Source organism: Rhinolophus sinicus, chromosome X (genome assembly GCF_036562045.2).
Source record: "Rhinolophus sinicus isolate RSC01 chromosome X, ASM3656204v1, whole genome shotgun sequence".
In the NCBI taxonomy this organism is placed as follows: Eukaryota; Metazoa; Chordata; class Mammalia; order Chiroptera; family Rhinolophidae; genus Rhinolophus; species Rhinolophus sinicus.
The window spans coordinates 75,702,336-75,724,673 of NC_133768.1; the positions used below are offsets into that span (position 1 = coordinate 75,702,336).

At 35.9% G+C, this 22,338-nt stretch overlaps 1 protein-coding gene across 5 annotated transcripts in view; it reads right to left on the reverse strand.

Moving 5' to 3' along the window:
• Window positions 1-935: 935 nt before the first annotated feature.
• ACSL4 (acyl-CoA synthetase long chain family member 4) overlaps window positions 936-22,338 on the reverse strand; it is an 87,440-nt gene continuing 66,037 nt past the window's right edge. For all 5 annotated transcript variants that reach the window (XM_019717911.2, XM_019717909.2, XM_074324078.1 and 2 more), the window contains 7 exons: window positions 19,264-19,403; window positions 17,886-18,058; window positions 15,827-15,901; window positions 13,183-13,374; window positions 12,396-12,510; window positions 9,305-9,462; window positions 936-3,722 (listed from right to left, as the gene is read on the reverse strand). In XM_019717911.2, the coding sequence (XP_019573470.1) occupies window positions 3,565-3,722; window positions 9,305-9,462; window positions 12,396-12,510; window positions 13,183-13,374; window positions 15,827-15,901; window positions 17,886-18,058; window positions 19,264-19,403 (1,011 nt within the window). In that variant the 3' untranslated portion in view covers window positions 936-3,564. The remainder of the gene's footprint in view (window positions 3,723-9,304; window positions 9,463-12,395; window positions 12,511-13,182; window positions 13,375-15,826; window positions 15,902-17,885; window positions 18,059-19,263; window positions 19,404-22,338) is intronic.

Sequence of the window (22,338 nt, forward strand, 5' to 3'; positions counted from 1 at the left end):
AACCAACCTTGGGAGAGCAGAATTACAATATGAAAGCTAGGTGTTATAGACCTTAGGGTCTATCACATTCCCTATTTCTTCTGCCATTTGTCTTTCCCTTTTTGAAAAGGGCACCTTTTTTGAAGTCCAGTCTGTTTTTTTTTTCTTTCTTTTTAAATAAAGAAGAAATTAAGGCTAAGAGGGTGTTACAAGTTTTGTTCATGGTTACAAAGCTAATGAGCCCAGGTCTCCTCACCTCTAGAGTCAGAACTCTTTCCAAGTTTTCAGGGACAGGCAATCCTTTAAGGCCCTGGATGTGATAGCCAATATGTTAAACAACCTGAGTGATGAATACTGTCTGGATACAGTAAGAATGACGACGATAGCTAACATAAGCTTACTATGTTTTAAACACTTTATATGGATTAACTCACATTACCTCATAACCATCCTGTAAGGTAGACCCTATTATCAGTCAACCCCACTTTTCCAGATGGAGAAATGCAGCTGAGGGATGTTAATTCACTTGCCCAAAGTCACAATGCTAGTGAGTGGCAAAGGCAGGAAATACCTCGTAGATTGAGGCAGTCGGGTTCCAGAGCTCCAACACTTTTACATATACCTTCGTATAACTCAAGATAAATCTCTCCCTAAATTTTAATTAGCCTAAAGGTAATAGTTATCATTTATTAGCACCTACTAATTCATGCAACATGATTATGTTTTGTCCCACAATATCAGTGTTAAATAAAGGGGCTCCACTCTATTACCTACACCAAAGTAATAGCTTTGGGTTCAAATACTCCAGACTACTAGATGGATCTTATACAAGCCAAGTTAACTGCTTAATGCAATTCCATAAACCTAGGGAGATGAGTACTTTTTATTTAAAAGTTTGACTAATATTCTTCAAACTTGCAGATTTTATCTCAGTGTATAATTAAACACAAATTAACTTGATAACATGGGTGGATTTATTTTATGAGATTTGAGTACAAACTTAAAAACAAAAACAAAGCTCTTCATCAAGAATAAACACAAAAATCTAAGTAACAATCCTGCAATCGTGCATTGTAACAGAAAGTACAAAGAGGGATACATTCTAATTTGTAACTACTTTTGAAAATTAAAATATTTCACTTCAAATCCCAAATACCACACAATCTTTAACCAGTTTTCATCTTCTTATCTCAGAAACATTTGTCATATGCTACCAGGAAAATATAGATGAGGATTATTAATCAGTCATTATGATCAAAGTAACATCATTCTCCTTGACTTCTGACTTTTTGAATCATTCATCTCTATCTCAGTTCTGAAAAGCCATACAATTATACCTCCACTCTAGGAAAAAACTCAACATAAACACCAAGGAGGCAAGATACTTTCATGTTATTAAAGCAAGTCACAAGTGTTCAACTAAGAAATGTATATAACTGTAGTAAATTTTTAAAGTACAACTTTATTTGAATGGCTGACATGTAATAACCACAGCGAATGATTTAAACAGGTATAAAAATGTACAATCAAAATCTTTAGGCTCAAATACTTGAAAAGTCACTATGAATATGGAAAGCTCTGTTTACACAGACATGTATATTTCCTAATGAAAATTCAGGGGGTAGTGGCATCTCCCTGGTCCCTTAACAATATTTGGATTTTCGCAAAGAATTAGCAGCACCCAACCTTAAGTGTTAATTACGTGTTTCTAAAGGACCTATATAACAGAGTAGTTGGCAGTGTTCTAGCTTTCGGGAGATGGCAGTGGGTGGGGGTGCGAATATCTGAATATGCATGCACTCGCACATTAAAAATCACCATTCCAAATGGGAAGAAAAATCACACATTGAAAAAGTCTACGGAAATCATCCTTAAAGGATCAACAGTGGGCCAGGAACAGTAGAAGCTGAATAGTAGTCTACTTGATAATAATGATTCTTCACTCTTCAAAGGCAAGTTGGGAAGAATGAGAATACCCACATATACATAATTTCAAGGAGAACTTGCCTCCAATTTTACACTGCACAACACTGAACAGAAATCTTTACAAAACCCTTCATTCTTGCTTATAACACCAGATGATTTTTTCCTTTTTACCACCATATACATAACATTTAAATATTTCCTTATAAATATTTTAGAGCAAAAAGAATGTATTTTGTTGCAGTGGTGGCCCACATCCGTACAAAGCAATATAAGCCACATATATATACACATAGATGTATGTATATATATAAAATGATAAAGAAAAAGTGCAAAGAGTAACAGTATTGTTTTTTGCTTTTTACAGTAGCTATGGTTCAAGTGTGAGTATCTATCAGGGATACATAATCCCTGTTTAACTAAAGATTCAAAAAGCCCACACACCAAAATACTGCATAAATATCAGTCCCTAATCGAGTAACTTCCCTTCTCCAGAATCTAGCATTTCCAGTTTCTAAACTCTTCTCACAAACAGGAAAAAAGTGGTAAGTGTGCTCTTCCCTCTTTCACTTCCCAAAACTCATCCAAGTTAATCATTCATAGATTCAAACAAGATACTGAAGAAGTCATTCATCATAATCTGCTTTGCTAAAATTAAAGCAAAATTGAAGGTTTTCTGGAACATAAACTATTGCTCAAGAGTCCAATTAGCAACAGCAAAACTTAAATCACAAGTATAATTTAATATGAGTACATTTTAAATCAGTCCCTGTTATCAAAGATAAATTCAGAGTCTACATCCTGTGTAAGGGTCATAATTCTAAACATTTATGATTTCCTCACCTTTTCTAACAGAGAAAATGCTTCCTGTTAGAATTTGATTAACTTCTTATCATTTTACTCTTGGTCTGTCTTATGTTTTGAAGAAAGGCAATTTTCAGCATTTTTTCAAATGTACTTAAATACTTTTAAGTCACTGAAATAATTACACTTACTGATTTTAGACCTCCAAGTTAAAAAAAAAAACAGTTTAATTTCCCTTTAAATATGTTACTAGATATTTTTTGGTTTATTTTTTGGTTTATATTCTTACTTCAGGCACTGCAATTATTCACAATATTACAATGATTCTATTATGAACCTAAAATGGTTTCTAAGGTACTATTTGATTCTGTATGTTATATTATGATTGAATTTTTCCCTTCAAGATAAATGGTTGGAAGAGAATTTTAAAGGCCTTAGCACTTCTGCTTAGAGTAGTGTTAATGTGTATTTTTTGTCATGCTTAATATTTAAGCTTCTTCTGAACTAGGAAGACAACGGACATTGGAAGCCATAATTTCCTCAAACTAAATTGTACTCCAACTCCAATTTTTTTTGTTCAACATTAAATATTTTCCTTAAAAAGCAAGTACATCTTGGGCTAATTTTTAAAAACAGAATTTTTGCTCTAAAATTAACAACACAGCTAAAGGGAAATAACTATTCAATTTCAGCTTCACTAGAACTATGCAAAACCAAGTTAAAGTAGACGACAATTATTTTAATCACTTTTGGTATTTGTTATTACCATGTCTTTAGAACGATATACCTTACATTCTAACAGACAGCTAAAAAACCACCAGGCCACGTCCTGCACAACTGTAATAACAGAGCAGCATTTTATTTGCCCCCATACATTCGCTCAATGTCTTTGAGGTAATGGTTCTTCAGTTCCTTCCTTTTCAGTTTGAAAGCATCAGTAACCAAACCAGTTTCAGGGGTCCATGGCTCTGGGCTTAATCGAACCTTGATTGGAATTTCAAATCGCTCCAATTTCACTGAAATGAGAAGGGTGGATAGGTGGGGGGGGGGATGGGAAAGTGGGGGAGAGTGGCAGAGAATTAATAAAACATGAATTTTGCAGGATTTACCTAGATAATGCAGGTGATGAGGCAAACTTATTTAATGATGTTAGTTAATGATACTACTCACTACCTTACCTTACCTTACCTATCCACTACCTTTATATTTCTCAAAGTATGCTTAAATTGTTTCAATTGGATAGTTTTGGTCTATGCAGTTTTTACTGTAATATATATGTAGACACCCTCCTCTTCAGTCTTTCTATTTGCTGTTCCCTCTGCCTGGAATGGTCTTCCCCCAGGAGACACACAGCTCACTTTCTTACATCATCCTGGTGCCCACTCAAATGCCACTTCCTCAGAGGACTTCCCTGACTGCTCATAATAAAACACAAGTACCTTTGTCTCTCTGTATCATCTTACACTATGTTTTCTTAAAAAAACTTACCACCCAACATATTAGCTATTTGTCTCCCCTATTAGAAAGTAATCTCCATAAAGCAAGGTCTTTGTTTTCTTCACTGCCTTCCATAAGGCTACATTGAGAGCCTTTAATAAATAGGCAACGTCCTGCACAACTGTAATAACAAAGCAGCATTTTATTTGTATTTTGCGAATATGTATTCATAAATACATATTTATTAACAAATTCTGCAGAAAATTAAATCTCTAGACAACTGTTTTTCATAAGCTTTATTATACATTCAAATCTGAATCAAAAAGGCATTGTGAGTTTCATACTTTCAAATGGCATAAGATCCAGCACATACTGTATTTAATATAGACAACTTAGCAAATGTTGAAAGGAATGGAAGAAAATGTAAATTAAGGATATAGAAGCAATCAGGATAGTATTCAGTAATTTTAAAATTCAAAAAATTACACTCCATCAAGTTACTTATTAATACAAGCTCATCCTTAAAATTCTGAAAGTCCATCAACAGCAATGTTAATCTATAGATGAGCTTTATTTTATATGCAATTATTTTAAAAAGCAATTTTGAAACAAACATCTGTATGTTTAAAAACGACTGCTAACAGCCAAGTGACTTGAGAAACAACCTGGTTTCAGTGACCAGCACAAGTAACTCAATTTCAGGGAAGTTTTTGTTCTAATACTAGTGTGAGTTTTACAAAAGCTTGGTTGAGTTGTGAGTTTATCACTAAAATGAGAGAAAACTATAAAGCTGAGTATGAAAAATAACCTGTGAAATTACTTAGAACCAACTTCCCAAAAGTAATGCCTGAACAGGCAGGAAAGGAACAAAAACTTGCTCAAATTAACCACATATGCTCTGTTGATACAGCTCAGTTACACAGTGGTGCCTGAAATGAGACCGTCTCCTCCCAAAGTCACATTTAGATCTCAATGAAACAGTTTAACTCTCAACTATAGATTTTGCTCTAAAACCTTTTATTTCATATTACTTTCCCTACACAGGTCCTCTTCTAGAAACCTTGACAAAATTGGGACAAAGGCAGGCACATTATTTCAGTTGCACACAAGCAAATTAAACATATTTATAAAAGTTCCTATATTTAATCTATGTTAACTAAATTACTGCTCAAAGGCAAAAAGAAAAAAGGCTGTATTATAGGTTTCACTTTCATTTTGGGAACTTCTAAACAAGGCTAGTACCACAAGCTATATAGACAGCAAAGGGCAATCATGCAACTTCCTATAAACAGGATAAATTGCCAACAACTGAAAAAGATTAGGGGAAAATAACAACAAAAATGTTTTTACATGTGTCATTTTAACTGAATTACCTAGATTATAAAATGTGACCAGCAGGTGGTAGCAAATGTCAATTTTTCTAGCCATTGGCAGTTGTCAAATCACCCCAAAACAATTCCTTACTTCACATTATGATATTACCTATGCCTCAATTATATTTAAAACATGAAGAGGACTGCTATGAAATATGTATGATTTCAGACAGATTTAGCCGAACTCAGTCAAGACTATTTCATACTTTTTTGGAATAAGTCTCAGAAATTATAATTTCAAGCAAAAGGTTGGCAAGATCTTTTGTGGCACAGAAATAGCTTATGGTTTATACATTTAGCTCATGGTTAGTGTTCATTATACAAATCATGAATTGTTCAGTTTTATTTCTCACTCCAAGCGCAGGAAAACTACAGAGGCCTAGCGGGTCCTAGAATTTTATTCCATTTTCCACCTGATTGTAATCCAGCTTGACTTTCCCCATTATTGCTTTTACACTGTTAGATAGACAATGACAAATTATTCAAGTCACATACTACTCCATTAGTACATTCAGAAAACTACGGGGGCGGCCAGGTGGCTCAGTTGGTTAAAGCGCGAGCTCTGAACAACAGGGTTGCCGGTTCGATTCTCACATGGGCTAGTGAGCTGTGCCCTCCACAACTAGACTGAAGACCATGAGCTGCTGCTGAGCTACCACTGAGCTTTTGGATGGGCGGCCAGATGGCTCAGTTGGTTAGAGTGTGAGCTCTCAAGAACAAGGTTGCTGGTTCAATTCCCACATGGGATGGTGGGCTGCAACCCCTCCCTGCAACTAAGATTGAAAACTGTGACTGGACTTGGAGCTGAGCTGCGCCCTACACAACTAGACTGAAGGACTACGACTCGGTGCTGATGGGTCCTGGAGAAACACACTGTTCCCCAATATTCCCCAATAAAATTCAAAAATGCGAGGCGGACAGGTGGCTCGGTTAGAGCGCAAGCTCTGGGCAACGGGGCTGCCAGATCGGTTCCCACATGGGCCAGCGAGCTGCGCCCTCCCCAACAAGAGAGAGGTTAATGAGCTGCCTCTCGGCTCCCGGGTGGCAGGATGGCTCAGTTGGTTGGAGCTTGGGCTCTCAACCACAAGGTTGCCAGTTTGACTCCTCGACTCCCGCAAGGGATGGTGGGCTGTGCCCCTTGCAACTAACAACGGCAACTGGACCTGGAGCTGAGCTGTGCCCTCCACAACTAAGACTGAAAGGACAACAACTTGAAGCTGAATAGTGCCCTCCACAACTAAGATTGAAAGGACAACAACTTGACTTGGAAAAAGTCCCGGCAGTGCACACTGTTCCCCAATAAAGTCCTATTCTCCTTCCCCAATAAAATCTTAAAAAAAAAAAAGAAGGAAACCCTAAGAATAACAGCCTATTGGCTGAAACACCTTTTGAAAAACTACATTTAAAGAAAAAATTCATAATTTGTATGAATGAAAATTCTGGCAGCTTGGTAACATTAATATAAAAAGTGTGCTATATCAATAATACCGTAATGAACAAAACCATCTTTAAGAAAAAATCATTAAGTCACTGCCTTTAAGGTTATAAAGCAACTTACTTTTCAGTCTGATTATGTTAATAGGTAATTGTTACTTAAATAACTTTAAAGTGTCCAGAGTTGACTATAAGAATGTTCTTGAGGAAAAATAGTTTTTCAATTTCAACATGGTAATATTACAAAACCGTATTTTAAAACCAAAATGGAACCTAAATAGTTAATTCAAAAAATAAATAACAGTAGCGTGGTTAGGGGAATAGGTGTGCATATGTATCTCTGATAGGAGTATAAACTAGTCCAGTTTTTCTGGGGGAAGAGGGAGGTATTTGGCAACATAGGGGAAAGCCTTGAAAATACACATTTTCTTTGACTCAGGAATTCCATTTTTAGGGATTCATACTAAGAAAATCATTATGTAAGAAAATGGTTATGCAAGATGTGTTATATTTATTTACATGGGTGAAAAACAGAACTCATCCTAAAAGTCCAACAACAAGGACTTAGTGGACACTCATACTGGAAATACTATTTACCTATCAAAAATGATAATGCAATTCTATATCTACTGACTTAGAAAACTATCCATGATATTGATAAGTAAAGTGTATATACCAGAATGTAACGTCACCATCCAAAGGTAACCATTAAATAATTTTTACTTCCTCCTTTATAATTTTCTGTATTGTCCAATATTCATAATGAATAAAGATAAACTATAATCGAGAAAAGGATGCTTTTATTTTTCAGGAGGGAAAGCAACAGGTTAAAACTAGGTTAACAGCTTCCAACTAAACATGAAGATCACAGTTTATTTCTGTTCTCCCTGGAAAATAATTTAAACAGTTTAAAATAATTTTAAAAATTAAATAGGTATTAATCACAAAGGAAAAACTGAAAGCAGAGAAAGAGGACACTGGATGAGAGAGTTTGACAAAATTTTACAAGATCAAAAGCAAATGGACTAGCAGTAACTGACTGTGAGCAAAGAGAGCTAAAAGCTAACTGCCAAGAAGAGGCCCACAAGAAGCAAAGGGACCTCCTGAGCCCATGCCTCTGAAGAGAAGAAATAAACGGTACACCAAAAACAGGAGGGCTGCCCCCCAGATGGTGGAGAGGACTGCTCTCCTTCACCTTGCTCTTCCCCAGCCAGGCTGGAGACAGGTTTACTTTTTGGAAAAATTGAACTAGAGACTCCGGACTCAAGGACACTGGGTTCAATAGAGGGAGGTAAATAAAGCTGTAAACAGAAGGATTCAGTGAAGGTAAGACCCACCCACCCTAGCCCTTTTCCAATTTCCTCTATTTGGCTACCATAACACTGGCAGTCAGGCTAATATCCACCAGGAAGGAGACTGGAGAAGTATTCTTTGGAGAAATTTGAATAACTTTTCACTGAAGCCCAGTGAAATTTCCAAATGTGTTTTCAGTACCTCATTCTCAAATGTAAACGGACACATAAGGATCCACAGACATATATATCAAAGGCCATGACCAAAGTAAGCAAACAATGGAACTTGGAGGAAACAGCCAATAACAGGAGAAGAAAACTTCATAAAAGGAATCCCTTTAACATCCTCAGAGAAAAGAGACAACACATTGATGGCATCCATTAAAGAGCAACAGGATGCTATTACAAGAACACTGAGACAGCAGGAAAGAGCCCATGAAATTAAAATTCTGATATTGGAAATTGGAAATGCAAAAGACAGAAGAGATGATTAAGTTGAGGGACTCTGCCAGAATACAAAACAAAAAGGATAAGATGGAAAACAAAAGAAAAAAAGATAAAAAATTAGGGGATGAAAGCAGGCGGTCCAACGGCTATATAAAAGTAGTCCCAGATAAAAACACAAACAGAATTTGGACGAGAAAAGCTATGAAAGAAGAGCAGACAAGCAAAAACAGATAAAAGGCTATTTCCCAGAACTAAAGGGCAGAGACCTCTACTTTGAAAGGGTCCACACCAAATAAGTTTACACAACGATAAACAGTGAAAGATCCATACAATGGTATATATCATTATGAACTATCAGAACAAATACTGACCATTCCAAACACAGGCTAATGACCACTTAGTAGAGATGCTGAAACATGCAATATAGAACTAGATAGGTTATTTACTATATGACGTTTAATAATTCTTCCAACATGGTAATTCACTGTATATATTTAAGAGGCAGGTTTTTAAAACCCTGTACTTTATTATTAAAACAAAACAATACAGATATCTTGAAGAGCCTAATGCATAAGACTTTTAGGGACTTCAACAGGCAAGCAATTTCTTACTTACTGGCATTTGCAGCTTCTCTAATTTCTTTCAGTATTTCTGCTTCCATGGCAGGGTTATTGCAGATATCAACCCAACTTCCTTCCACCCCTTTCTGTTGTGCCAAAAGTGTCAACCTTTTCTGATTAGGAACCACAAAACTAATCACATAGGACTGGTCACTGAAAAAAAATTAGAAAATAAAACAAAACAGAAATGAAAACATTGAGAACAATTATTCATATTCAATGAAACAGTACAGATAATTTCATATACATATTTCTCTTATTTGTTAACAGTTTCATTAAAAAGTAATAAAGCCCATAGTACTGGCATAAAAACACACAATATAGACCACTGGACTAGAATAGAGAGCCCAGAGATAAAACCTTGCATATATGATCAAATGATTTTCAACAAGGGAGCCATAATTACTCAATGGGGAAAAGACAGCCTCTTCAACAAATGGTGTTGAGAGAACTGGATATACAAATGCAAAGAAGCGAAGTCAGACCCTTACTGCATACCATACACAAAAATTAAAATGAACCGAAGACCTAAACATGTTAAGAGCTAAAATTACAAAACATCTTGAAGATAACGGGAAAAAACTCCTGACACTGAATTTGACAATGCTTTCCTGGATATGACACCAAAAGCACAGGCAAAAACAACAAAATGAATGGGAACATAACAAAAATTAAAAATTTCTGTCGAAGGATACAATCAACAGTATGTGAAAAGGCAGTTTGTGGAACTGAACAAAATATTTGCAAATCATGTATCTTATAAGGGGTTAATATCTAGAAGATATTAAAATGCCTATAATTCAGTAACAAACAAACAAACAACAAATAACCCAATTCAAAAATTGGCAAAGACCTAAAACCATAAAACTCCTAGAAGAAAACATAGGCAGTAAGCTCCTTCACAGCAGTCTTGGCAATCATTTTGTTTCCACTCAAAAAGCAAAGGCAGGGCAGGGAGGCCGAATGCTTCAGTTGGTTAGAGCGCGAGCTCTGAACAACAGGGTTGCCGGTTGGATTCCCACATGGACCAGTGAGCTGCGCCCTCCACAACTAGATTGAAGACAATGACTTGGAGCTAATGGGCCCTGCAGGAACACACTGTTCCCCAATATTCCCCAATAAAATTTAAAAAAAAGCAAAGGCAACAAAAGGAAAAATAAACAAGTGGGATTATATCAAACTAAAAAATTCTGCACAGCAAAGGAAACCATCAACAAAATGAAAAGACAACCTACAGAATTGGAGAAAATGTTTGAAAATCATGTGTCTGATAAGGGGGTTAATATCCAAAACATATAAAGAGGGCCGGCCCGGTGGCTCAGGCGGTTAGAGCTCCATGCTCCTAACTCCGAAGGCTGCCGGTTCGATTTACACATGGGCCAGTGGGCTCTCAACCACAAGGTTGCCAGTTTGATTCCTCGACTCCTGAAAGGGATGGTGGGCAGCACCCCCCGCAACTATGATTGAACACGGCACCTTGGGCTGAGCTGCCTCCCGGATGGCTCAGTTGGTTGGAGTGCGTCCTCTCAACCACAAGGTTGCCAGTTCAATTCCTTGACTCCCGCAAGGGATGGTGGGCTATGGCCCCTGCAACTAGAAAATGGCAACTGGACCTGGAGCTGAGCTGCGCCCTCCACAACTAAGACTGAAAGGACAACAACTTGAAGCTGAACAGCACCCTCCACAACTAAGATTGAAAGGACAACTTGACTTGGGGAAAAAAAAAAAAAAGGCCTGGAAGTACACACTGTTCCCCAATAAAGTCCTGTTCCCCTTCTCCAATAAAAAAAAAACAAAAAACATATAAAGAACTCATAGAGCTCAATAACAAAAACTAAACAAACAAAATCCCAAACAAATCAATTTAAAAATGGGCAGAGGACCTCAACAGACATTTTTCCAAAGAGGACACAGATGGCCAGGCCAACAGGCAGAGGAAAAGATGCTCAACATCACTAATTATCAGGGAAATGCAAATCAAAACCACAATGAGATATGACCTCACACCTGTAGAATGGCTATTATCAAAAAGACAAGAAATAAATGTAGAGAAAAGGAAATTCTTATGCACTGCTGGTGGGAATGTAAATGGTGCAGCAACTATGGAAAACAGTATGGAGGTTCCTTAAAACTTTAAAAATAGAACTACCATGTGACCTAGCAATCCCACATCTGGGTATATATCCAAAAGTAAAAGCAGGACTTTTAAGAGATATTTGCATACCCAAGTTCATAGCAGTATATTTATAACAGTCAAGAGGTGGAAGCGACCCAAGTATCCATTGACGAATGGATAAACAAAATGCAGTTTCTATACATACAGAATGCAATATTATTCAGCCTTAAAAAGGAAGGAAATTCTGACACATGCTACCATACAGATGAACCTTGAGGACATTATGCTAAGTGAAATAACGCAGTCACAAAAAAGACAAATACTCTATGATTCTATTTATATGCAGTATCTTGAGTAGTCCAATTCACAGAAACAGAAAGCAGAATAGTGGTGCCCAAGGAGTGGGAGGAGAGAAAATGAGGATTGTTTAATGGATATAAAGCTTTAGTTTTACAAGATGAAAAGTTCTGGTGATTAGATGTACAACAGTGTGAAGAGACCTAACATTAGTAAACTGTACACTTAGTCATGGTTAAGATGGTAAATTTTGTGTCTTGTGTTTTTTACAACTGAATTTTTTAAAGGAAGTAATAAAGCCCATCAAAATAAACCATATTAAAACATAAAGAAAATCTCTCAGGCTTTGGATTTAGAAAATGTGTACTAGCTGTGTTACCTTCTTGGGAAAATTACTTATGCTAAGCTCCGTTGTTATGGATGGTAAATGAAATAATTTGGTGGCATAACTAAGTATTTGGCAAGGCATGGTAAGAGTCTAATAGTTAAAATGTCTGAATTATATCAAATAATCTTCAAGCTGTTGAATCCAAGAATGCGAATTTCAAAAATGTATAACACTGCCCAACTCTCAGGAAAGTCTGATTTATCCCTTACAACACATAATCAAAAAATTTTCCCATTATTCTTTTACTGTAAGTATATGAAACAGAAATACAACTTTTAAAATTACCTTTTGGCAAAAGCACAGATGTTGTCAATAAGTGGACAGTTCTTCAGCGCAGCTTCCACTTTCCCAAGAGACACATATTCTCCTGCTTGTAACTTCACTAGGTCTTTCTTACGATCTGTTAAGTCATAAAGCATGTTAAGTGATCCATCATCCATTGTATTAAGGTCCGTACAATTCTGATTTTCTTTCAATTTCACTGCCTTAATCTTTATTTACAAAGATACTACTTCTTGTTATACATAAAATCTTGTTATACATAATGTTTGCCCATACATAGCAGTTTTAAAAAATGCCTAAATAAGTACTGGCTAAAATGCTACACCCTATACCAAAAGCTCCAACATCTTATGTCCACAATGCCTCTTGGGCGGGAGGTAAACATGAGGCAGGCCTAGAAAAGGGTATATTATGGGAGATTGTTATACAGAACCACATGCAGGTGAACAAAACAAGAACTCTTCTGAACAATTTTTGTTTTCTCATTACCCATTTTCCTGCCCATCATCCCCATCCCCAATGCTCCTGCTGCCCCTACCACTTACTAAGGTGCAGGCACTGCCCTGCTTTGAACATTTTACATGTATCAACTCATTTAATCCTAACAAAAAGCCTACCAGGTCAGTATTCTTGTCCCTATTTTACAGACGGAAAAGTGCAGACATAAGTTAAATAACTTGCCCAAAGTTTAAAACAATGGAACCATCAACCCTATTAATGACTTGACCTTTCATATCACCTTTCATGTATGCAAAAACCAAAGAAAACCATGAAAAGGGAATTCACTGACCAATAATCTGTAAACATCCATCAGGATGAAATTCTCCAATATCACCAGTACAAAACCATCTTTGGCCATTTTCATCCACAGAATAATCTTCTGCCGTTTTCTCTTCATTTTTAAAATACCCCATGGAGATATTTTGTCCACCGATTACGATTTCGCCTCTGGGGTTTGGCTTGTCGTGGATTGTATAACCGCCTGGAAGTTATTAAAGCAAATTAGTTATTGTTCTAAAACAAATTTATTTGAACTAATTCTTTTTTGTAAATTAGTTTCAGGTGTACAAAACAATGTACTAGACATTTACACCCCTCACAAAGTGATAAACCCCTCCCCCAATCTATTACCCCTCTGACATCGTATATAGCTGTTACAATTCCACTGACTATATTCCCTATGCTGTACTCCACATCCCGTGACTATATATGTATTTACAGTTGACAATGAATTAATTCTTAACGCTCTTTTGCTAATACTTTTATGCTGATCAAATTGTACATCATTATATAGGAGGATATTAGTTTGCATTTACTCAGATTTCTGTGCAGATAGTGGGTGACTGTGATTTCAGAAATATCAGGGAAGGCTTGATTATAATCACCAACTACCACCTATCCCAAACCTTCCCATGACCACAAAATTTCACACTTAGAACATTATTGAAGCTTAGGGCTGATAGAGCTCTGTTAAGATAACATTACCCCCAAGGGTAACGCTGGAAGCTGTTATAAGTAAATTAGTAACATATTGATATCAATGCATTTCAGATTTATCCTAAGGAGGTTTTAATCAAAGGGAGCAGACAGTAAAGGCCTACCAAAGGCAACACTGTTGAGTGAGAGAGAAAAGGAAGCTACGGGAAACAGGAGGGAAATTTTCTTTTCTTAATTTTGCCTATGGCCAGTCATGACTTTAAAAATTAAAACACTGGTAACCACTAAACTAGTGTCTGTGTCTATGAGTTTTTGTCTCTTTGTTTGTCTTGCCCTTTGTTGCTTTCAGTTTTGTATCCTACATGTCAGTGAAATCATATGGTTCTCGACTTTTTCTGTGTGACTTACATATTTCACTAGATGAGGGTAAACAAGGTTAAATATATGGCGGTGAACACACAACGTGATATATAGATAATGTACTGCAGAATTGTACACCTGAAACCTATGTAACTTTACTAACAATGGTCACCCCAATAAACTTTAAATTAAAAAAATTAAAATACTGAATTAATTGACAATAACTATTAAAATATGTAATCACTATTCATTACCTGTTTATTACGGAATAATGCTTACTTTAAGGAAAATATACAAAAATCTGAATTCATAAACTGAGAAGCTGATTAGATTTTATGTCATAAAAGGATTAAAAGCAGACTTCCCTTCAGCTGTTAGATGCTCTTTTAAATGGAAAACTATTCAATATTTCAATGTGACAAAACCCATTGTATGTAAAACATTAAACATCATTCCTATATATAAAGCAAAGGTTCCTTCATAACAAGGAAAACTCCAAATAAATACATGACCAAAATGGAGACACTTTGGAAAACTGACATTAAAGCACAATACCAGAAAATCAGAAAATAAAAATTAAAGGCAAAAATCTCCTTACCAAGTTTTATATATCTTGTTTCTGATTCCACTGCCTGATAGACAATCTATCTCATAAAACAATTTTGAAGGTGATGCCCAATACACAAAGATACATATACTATCTGTATTTTCTTCAGCTTTTCATTCTAAAATTGCAAGGCATTATCACGGGAGAAAGGAGGACTTATTCAAGAAGATGTAAAAACACTCTTGGGAATGATTGGCTCTTCAACGTGGCATTTAAGAAGGAATGGCTATTTGCTCATATGAGGCATTAGCAGTAATGCACATATTAAGAAAGTCACATAGGAGAAACACTGTTAGAAAGTTTATGTCAAATAAAACCCATTCATTTTCTGGGGGTTGACCAATGTAAGGGATGTCCTAGAAGGTAAATGATCCTTTAAATTCTCAGTCTGTGGCTCCATCCCAAGGTGAATACTCTCTTTTAAAATCTTAAGCTTTTTAATTATTCTTTCTTTGTCTGGCAAGGCTAGGCTATTACTTCTATATTTTGTAATGTATATGTTTAGTATTTTTCACAATTTCATCATAGAAAGACTGGTTTCCTTTTTCTTTAGCTGATTCGTATACAATGTCTGTATAGTGCAGGTTTCCTCTAAGTGGCTTACCTTTGCAATTACTTATATTCAACTATACAAATAGCTGAAGAGTTGAGTCTCAACTATGAAAATGTTTGCTGGGGTCAAGATCTAAGAAAGGGTGTGTGTGTGTGTGTGTGTGTGTGTGTGTGTGTGTGTGTGTGTGTATGATTAGTCACTCTATCCACTGAAAATGATACACATCCTTCTACCCCAGGGACTGCCCCACTAAGAATTTTTTCTTCTTTACCATTAAGTATTCCCAAGTTCAGAATCATCATGCCTAGATTCTAGAGATTTTCTTTTCCTCTTGAGAATCTAAAGATGTTACTGAGAAAAAAGAAAGCACAGGGAACAACCAATAACAGAGCCTAATACATTAAAGAAATGGAAATCATTAGGCAAAATGGTTTTCAGCATATCTAGAATGAGTAACACTTGTCATAAAATTCTTACCTTCCTGCCAGTCTTTCAGCTTAATTTCACAGCAAATAAGAGGGGCTCCAACTCTTCCAGTAGTATAGTCAGTAACTATGCGGGGGCGTGGGGGAGAGAGCAATAAAGATATTATTCGCATATCAAATTCTAGACTGGCACTAATGTGATAACAGGAATACTGGAGTTAGAGCCAGATGAATGATTTCAAAAGAGGCCATAGTAAGAGGAGTACCAAGTGTGATCATTTTTCAGTATGTCAATTTCATTTCAACAGTGCAATTGATTCCAATGTCATTACATCATTTTTGCTTCTCATGCTATATTTCAGATAATTACGTATAAAAATCTGCTAAAGGAGAAAAGCTGGCTCTACCATTATCTACCTAGGATTCTGATAAGACAGATTTTGATTGGAATTCCTTCTCTATCACTTACTCATTGGCTGTGTAACTCAGACAAGTTATTTAACCTCTCTAAGCCTCCATTTCCTCATCTATTAAGTGGGGATAGCAACAGAACCGAATTCACATACAAATATTTTGTGAGGATTAAATGAGATGATATGTGGGCAGTGCTTAACACTTCTTGGCAAAAATAAATTGTCCAATAAATGTTAGCTGCCATTATCAAAGATGACGATGATCCTTTTGTAATTTGTGATAATTGCTAGCTACAATCAAATACTTATCAACAGCCTATTATGTACCTAGCATTGTATTAAATATTTGTGAGGACAATATAAGGATAAGGAAACTCTGCCCTCAATGAGCTTACAAAGTACCTGGGAAGAAATTCAGAACACATTTAAATACTAAAACTGCATCGTACTGATGGTGAGTACAACAGTACCTTAGAGACTAAAAAGATCTATGTAAAATGAAATAGTTGGGGAAGACTTAATTGAAGAGTTGTGCATTAGAAGATGGCTATGACCAGTTAGGAAAAAGGGCACTCAAAGAGAAGGGAACAGAAAATACAGAGGTGAGATTAAGAATGCCTGTATGAGAAAAGGTGAGAAGATTGGTTAGTCTGGAGAGAAGAGCTAGGTGTGTATACATGTGGGGAAAAAATGGAAAATAATGATGGGTAGGCACAATGGTGCCAGATTAAAGATGTCTTGAAAGCTAGGCTCACCAGGTATGAAGCAGTGTTTCAGGTGGATGTGTCTGACAGAAGTATACAGGATGAATCAGAAGTGATGTAATGGAAGCAGACACAACAGTTGAAAGGCTGTTACCTCAGAGCACTGTGAAGTAAAAGGTTGGATGCCAAAGATGGCATGTAGGGGAAGGAGTGATCCAATGAAGAAATGGGAAGATCTGATGAAATTTAAAGAGATTAAAATTAAAAATAATCAGAGGACTTCAAAACTCATGCCCTGAATGACTTTAAGGATGATAACACCACTGTCACAAACAATTTGGCAATGGAGAAATGGTTTGGGATTGATTTTGGAAACATTAAGTTTAAAGCTTACATGAGCTAATCCAAAATAAATAAATAAATGAATTACTGTATCCACTGTACCACAACCTTGGGTGATTCTGCCCCCCAGGGAATATTTGGCAATGTTTGGAGATATTTCATTGTCACAACTGGGGTGAGAGGGTTACTATTATACTACTACCTAGCTGTTAAACATCCTCCAATGCACAGGAGAGCCCCCACCAATAAAGAATTATCTGGTTCAAAATTTCCATAGTGCTAAAGTTGAGAAACCCTACCATACGTTGCTGAAAATAACAGAAGAGAAAGCAAACAATAAGTCAGAGCAACAATAGCTTTGTGAGGGAGTAAAAAAAGTAGTATTTTATTCCAAGAGTGTAGTTCTCCAAGGAAGTGATCATTTAGAGAGAGAAGATTGAAGGGCCAGGGTGACAAAATTTTGAGACTATGTGGCATAAATATATACAAGATTTAAAAATAAAGGGTACATATGACAGTGAACTAAAAGTTTCTAAAACTAAAATTATGTAGGTTTGCACTGAATCCTGGTATTACTTAAGTATAAAATGATCAAAGGGGCTTTATGAGTAGCGACCAATATAAGATTGTTTGCCACATTAAAAATGCTTACCTTCAGTAACTGCCCCAGCACCACATGATTCTGTCAATCCATAACCTTGACCAACTGGGCAACAGAAGCAGACATTCATGAATCGGTGTGTCTGAGGAGACAGCGGGGCGCCACCAGACAGCATCATACGGACATTCCCTCCTAGCAGAGCCTTCACCTTTTTAAACAGTATCCTTAATAACAGGGAGGATAAATTATTTTACTACATGTATGCATTATTGTTGGCAACATGCTAATTTATAAGTTCTAGGAACGATTTCTCAACTTTGGTTGAGACATTAAATTTTAGAACCTTGGTGATAATGAGAGGCTAACAAAGCAACAAAGTAACACCTTGAAAAAATGCCAGATAAACTCTTAAAAACGTAAACAAACAAAAAAAATGCACTCTCGGGAAATTGCTTTGACACACAGTAAATAAAAGAAAATGATGATGTCAAAGGAAGAAATTTTTAAATTATCTTTGGAACATTTAGTCATCTATCTTATCTCACTTCCAATGAAAAATGCTTCCCCACCTCCATGTCCCAGCACAACATTTAAAATATTAGGTTGGTGCAAAAGTAACTGCAGTTTTTGCAATTATTTTTAACCTTTTAAACCACAATTACTTTTGCACCAACCTAATAACTATTATACAGAAACAGACGCATAGATAGAAAACAAACTGATGGTTGCCAGATGGGAGGGTGCTTGGAGAGCTGGGTGAAAAAGGTGAAGGGATTAAAAAGTACAAATTGGTATTAAGTAGTTACAAAATAGTCATGGGAATGAATGCAAAGTAAAGCATAGGGAATATAGTCAATAATATGATAATAACTATGTATACTGCTAGGTGGGTACTAGAACAGTCAGGGGAATCACTTTGTAAATTATATAAATGTCTAAACACTATGCTGTACACCTGAAATTAATACAAACTAATATTGAAGGTCAAGTATAATTTGAAAAAAATAAAATTAAAGTAAAATAACTGTTATATTGATATCCTTATACTATTCCATGAAAACAATAAATCAGAAATCTTCATGCAGACTAAATCTTAAAAATCACTTTTTAAAGTTAAAAATGCCACTTTTTAAACTCTAATGTCTTGATTCAAAAAAGTCTACTCTAGCTTTTCTTCTTGAGACCAAATTTTATAATTAAATCTTAATTATTTATTCAATTATTAAAATTTGTTCAATTGCCAAGATCAGAGTTCAGGATCCTCTTCTTGCTGTATAAGCAATGATGCTTCAAAGTAAATACAAGAGAAATTCTACCTTATGATCATGGCGGTGATGCTCAAATTAAATCAACTTGCCATTTACTTAATTTTCTTCCAGATGTAAAAACACAAAAACATTTAAAGGTTCAAATTATAAAACGTACTTACAGATTGCAAAGTGGTGCATCATATCCCTTTTTGATCTGTTCCAATTTGTAGTCATATCCTATCTTGAACAGAGTTTTCTGAATATAATTCATCTCTTGGACTTTGCTCATAACATTCTTATAAATTCTATCCATGATTTCCTATAAGGTAAGCAAAATATTCAATAATCTGAAAAGAATACACCAACATCGAGAAAGTCTTTAGTTGAAGATATCTTATGTACAATAGCTTATGTACGTTTTTAGTATAATGGGTATATTTATTATATAATAAATTTCACTGACTTTACTTGCTCACTATTTCAAAAAGACTAAATAGGGGTCTCTTCCAGTTCTACATACTAGATTATCTAAAAAAAAGTTTTAAATGTTACACAGAATATAAATGTTCACCTCTCACATAAAGGTATTTTTTTCTCAAAATTCTGTTCTTTCAAATATATTCACTTATTCTCAAATAGCACCAAAACAGCCAAGTAATCTGGTCTAATCCTGATATTTCTCTTTATTATTATTAACTTGTGACTTTTACATGATGTAGAGCTTTATAGTTTCTTAAAAATCTTATGTCCCTGTAATTTAGGCATTGCTATTCCATTATAATACAAGCTAAGATAATGATTGGGGGGAAAAAAGAATAGGATTCTTGGTCACAGCTCCTTGGAAAATTAAAAGGAATAGGTTTGGGATATAGTGACTCCCAAGGTAATATATACAAAATAAAAAACAAAACAAACAACCTAAACTAAAAAGCCCAGACTCACTAAATTATGTGTGTTTTTTTAAATTACTTTGCACAAATTAAGAATACTGTATAAAGAAAGCACACCTATTTATAAATACCTAGTTTTAAACATTTAAAATAGCAATTAGTGTAAATTCAGTTGTGCTACAATGAATAAATTTATGAAGGACTCTTAATAAAAGGAGGGGCAAAGATAAAGAGCCATTCACAAATAAGGACAGCAGAACCATCCCTTGGCATTATTCTAAGTGAAGTAAGTCAGAGGAGAAAGACAAATGCTGTATGATCTCACTTATATGTGGACTCTAAAAAAGTGAACTCATAGCAACAGAGAATTGATTGCCAGGAGCTGGGAGGGTGGGGGAAATGGGGAGATGTTGATTAAAGGGTACAGACTTCCAGTTATAAGATGAATGTGGTTAACAACAATATATTGTATACTTTACAGTTGCTAAGAAAGTAAATCTTAAATGTTCCCACAACACATACACGCAAATGGTAACTATGTTAGCTGGTTAATGTGTTAACTAATCTTATTGTAGTAAAAATTTCACAATATATAAATGTATCAAATCATAATGGTGCACATCTTAAACTTATACAATGTAACAAGTAGGTTTTATCTCAATGAAGCTGGAGGGTGGGGAGGCTACCATGGTATTCATGCATGAAACAATGTTGTCTCCATTTCCACCAAAGGAATCACTATTGCATAACTAAACTATTTGTCTATATCTGTGATTGAGAAATACCCAAGTTCCCTAAAAGAGCTTTAACATCCTGTAACTATCACTCTTAAAAGTGTATGGGATTTGGGGTTAAAAAAAGCATATGGGAGTGAGACAGATGTGAGACTGACAGCGCTTCCACTGCTCCTCCCAACGCCAAATAACAATCACAGGGACAGAAAGGCCTCAAAGGCAGTATTTCACATAAGGATTTTGAACACAATACAGTTGCAACAGTTAGCAGGACTTATTGTTAGCACATCAAATAATCTTTTTCCTTACCCTAATATTACATGATGTTCAATTGAGTCACTGCTTATAAGAAGTAGTGACTTATTGTGAATTCTCACATTGTGAATTTTACGGTACTAACTGGATCTTCTATTCTAGCTCAGGAAAAGAACAAACTCAGAAAACAGAACCTACCAAAACCAATTGTCAATAAAGTCTTTTTTTGTTGTTAAGTTCTATTTATAGAGGAGTGCGAGGAGCTAAGGGAACCAACATTTGGTGAAGCATTAGTGGACTAGCAGCATGGGAGATTATTAACAATCTTTAGGCCTGAAGAAGGAGAAAAGTGTTATTGGAACCTGAATGAGTACTGTAGCCATGGGAAAGACCTGGGCACAACCAATGGGAAAGAGACTGTCCAAAGGGTGCCTGACAACTGCCCAAAATTGCAGCCCAGAATGGAAAGAGCAAAGGCAGTTAAGTATGCAGACTGCTCTCTCTTCCTGCCATCTGATCTCTCATGAGTGGCAACAGTTGACTGAACTCAACCAGAAATCAGAAGGCAGGCAAGCCCTGGTAATTCATTAACAGAAGTTAGCCTCCCAAGACAAAGTAAAGAAGAATGGAGAGCGGGCAATTGGAAGATACACTGTGCATCAGTTAACTCCTTTCATCCTTTCGAGCCTAAATTTAAACATTACTTCCTAGACTCCTCAGCACTTCCCACTCCCTAACATTGTTCTCTGATAGGGCTTACTAAGGATTCCTGTACTTTGGGTAATAAAGCCAACATACTGTTTCCCAAAACAAAATAACACCAACAATCTTAAATAGCCACAGTGGTTAACAAGACTCTGGGATCAGACCGGTCAAGTTCAAGCTTTAATTCTACCACTTATGGGCTGTGACCTCATCCAAGCTTTCCTCTTTATAAAATGTGGATAACAGGACCTGTCTAGCAGAGTCTTAGGGAAGATTAAGTGAGATAATCTGCCTAAAGCACTTAACACAGTGTCTGGAACACAGTAAGTACTACCCTGCCTATTACTACCGTCATTTCAGTTTGTAAGCTTGGTGAATTCTACAGCACCTTTAAATAAGGCACCTTAAAGAAAAGGCAAGGGGTATGCTGACCTATTCTAATTCTTCGGTTAATTGGTAATGTTGTCATTAGAAAGTTAAAAAAAAAATCACAAAGTGTCTTCCATCTATAATTCTTAGAAAAATTTGGTTTGAACACTTCATTTTGTAATCTCAGACTTTCCATGTGCAAAGACAATTCTGTGAAAGATATTGGGGTAATATTTAAACTCTGATCATAATACAAGCAGTAGTGATACATAGCCCCACTGGAGTTTCCAAAGTCTGAAAG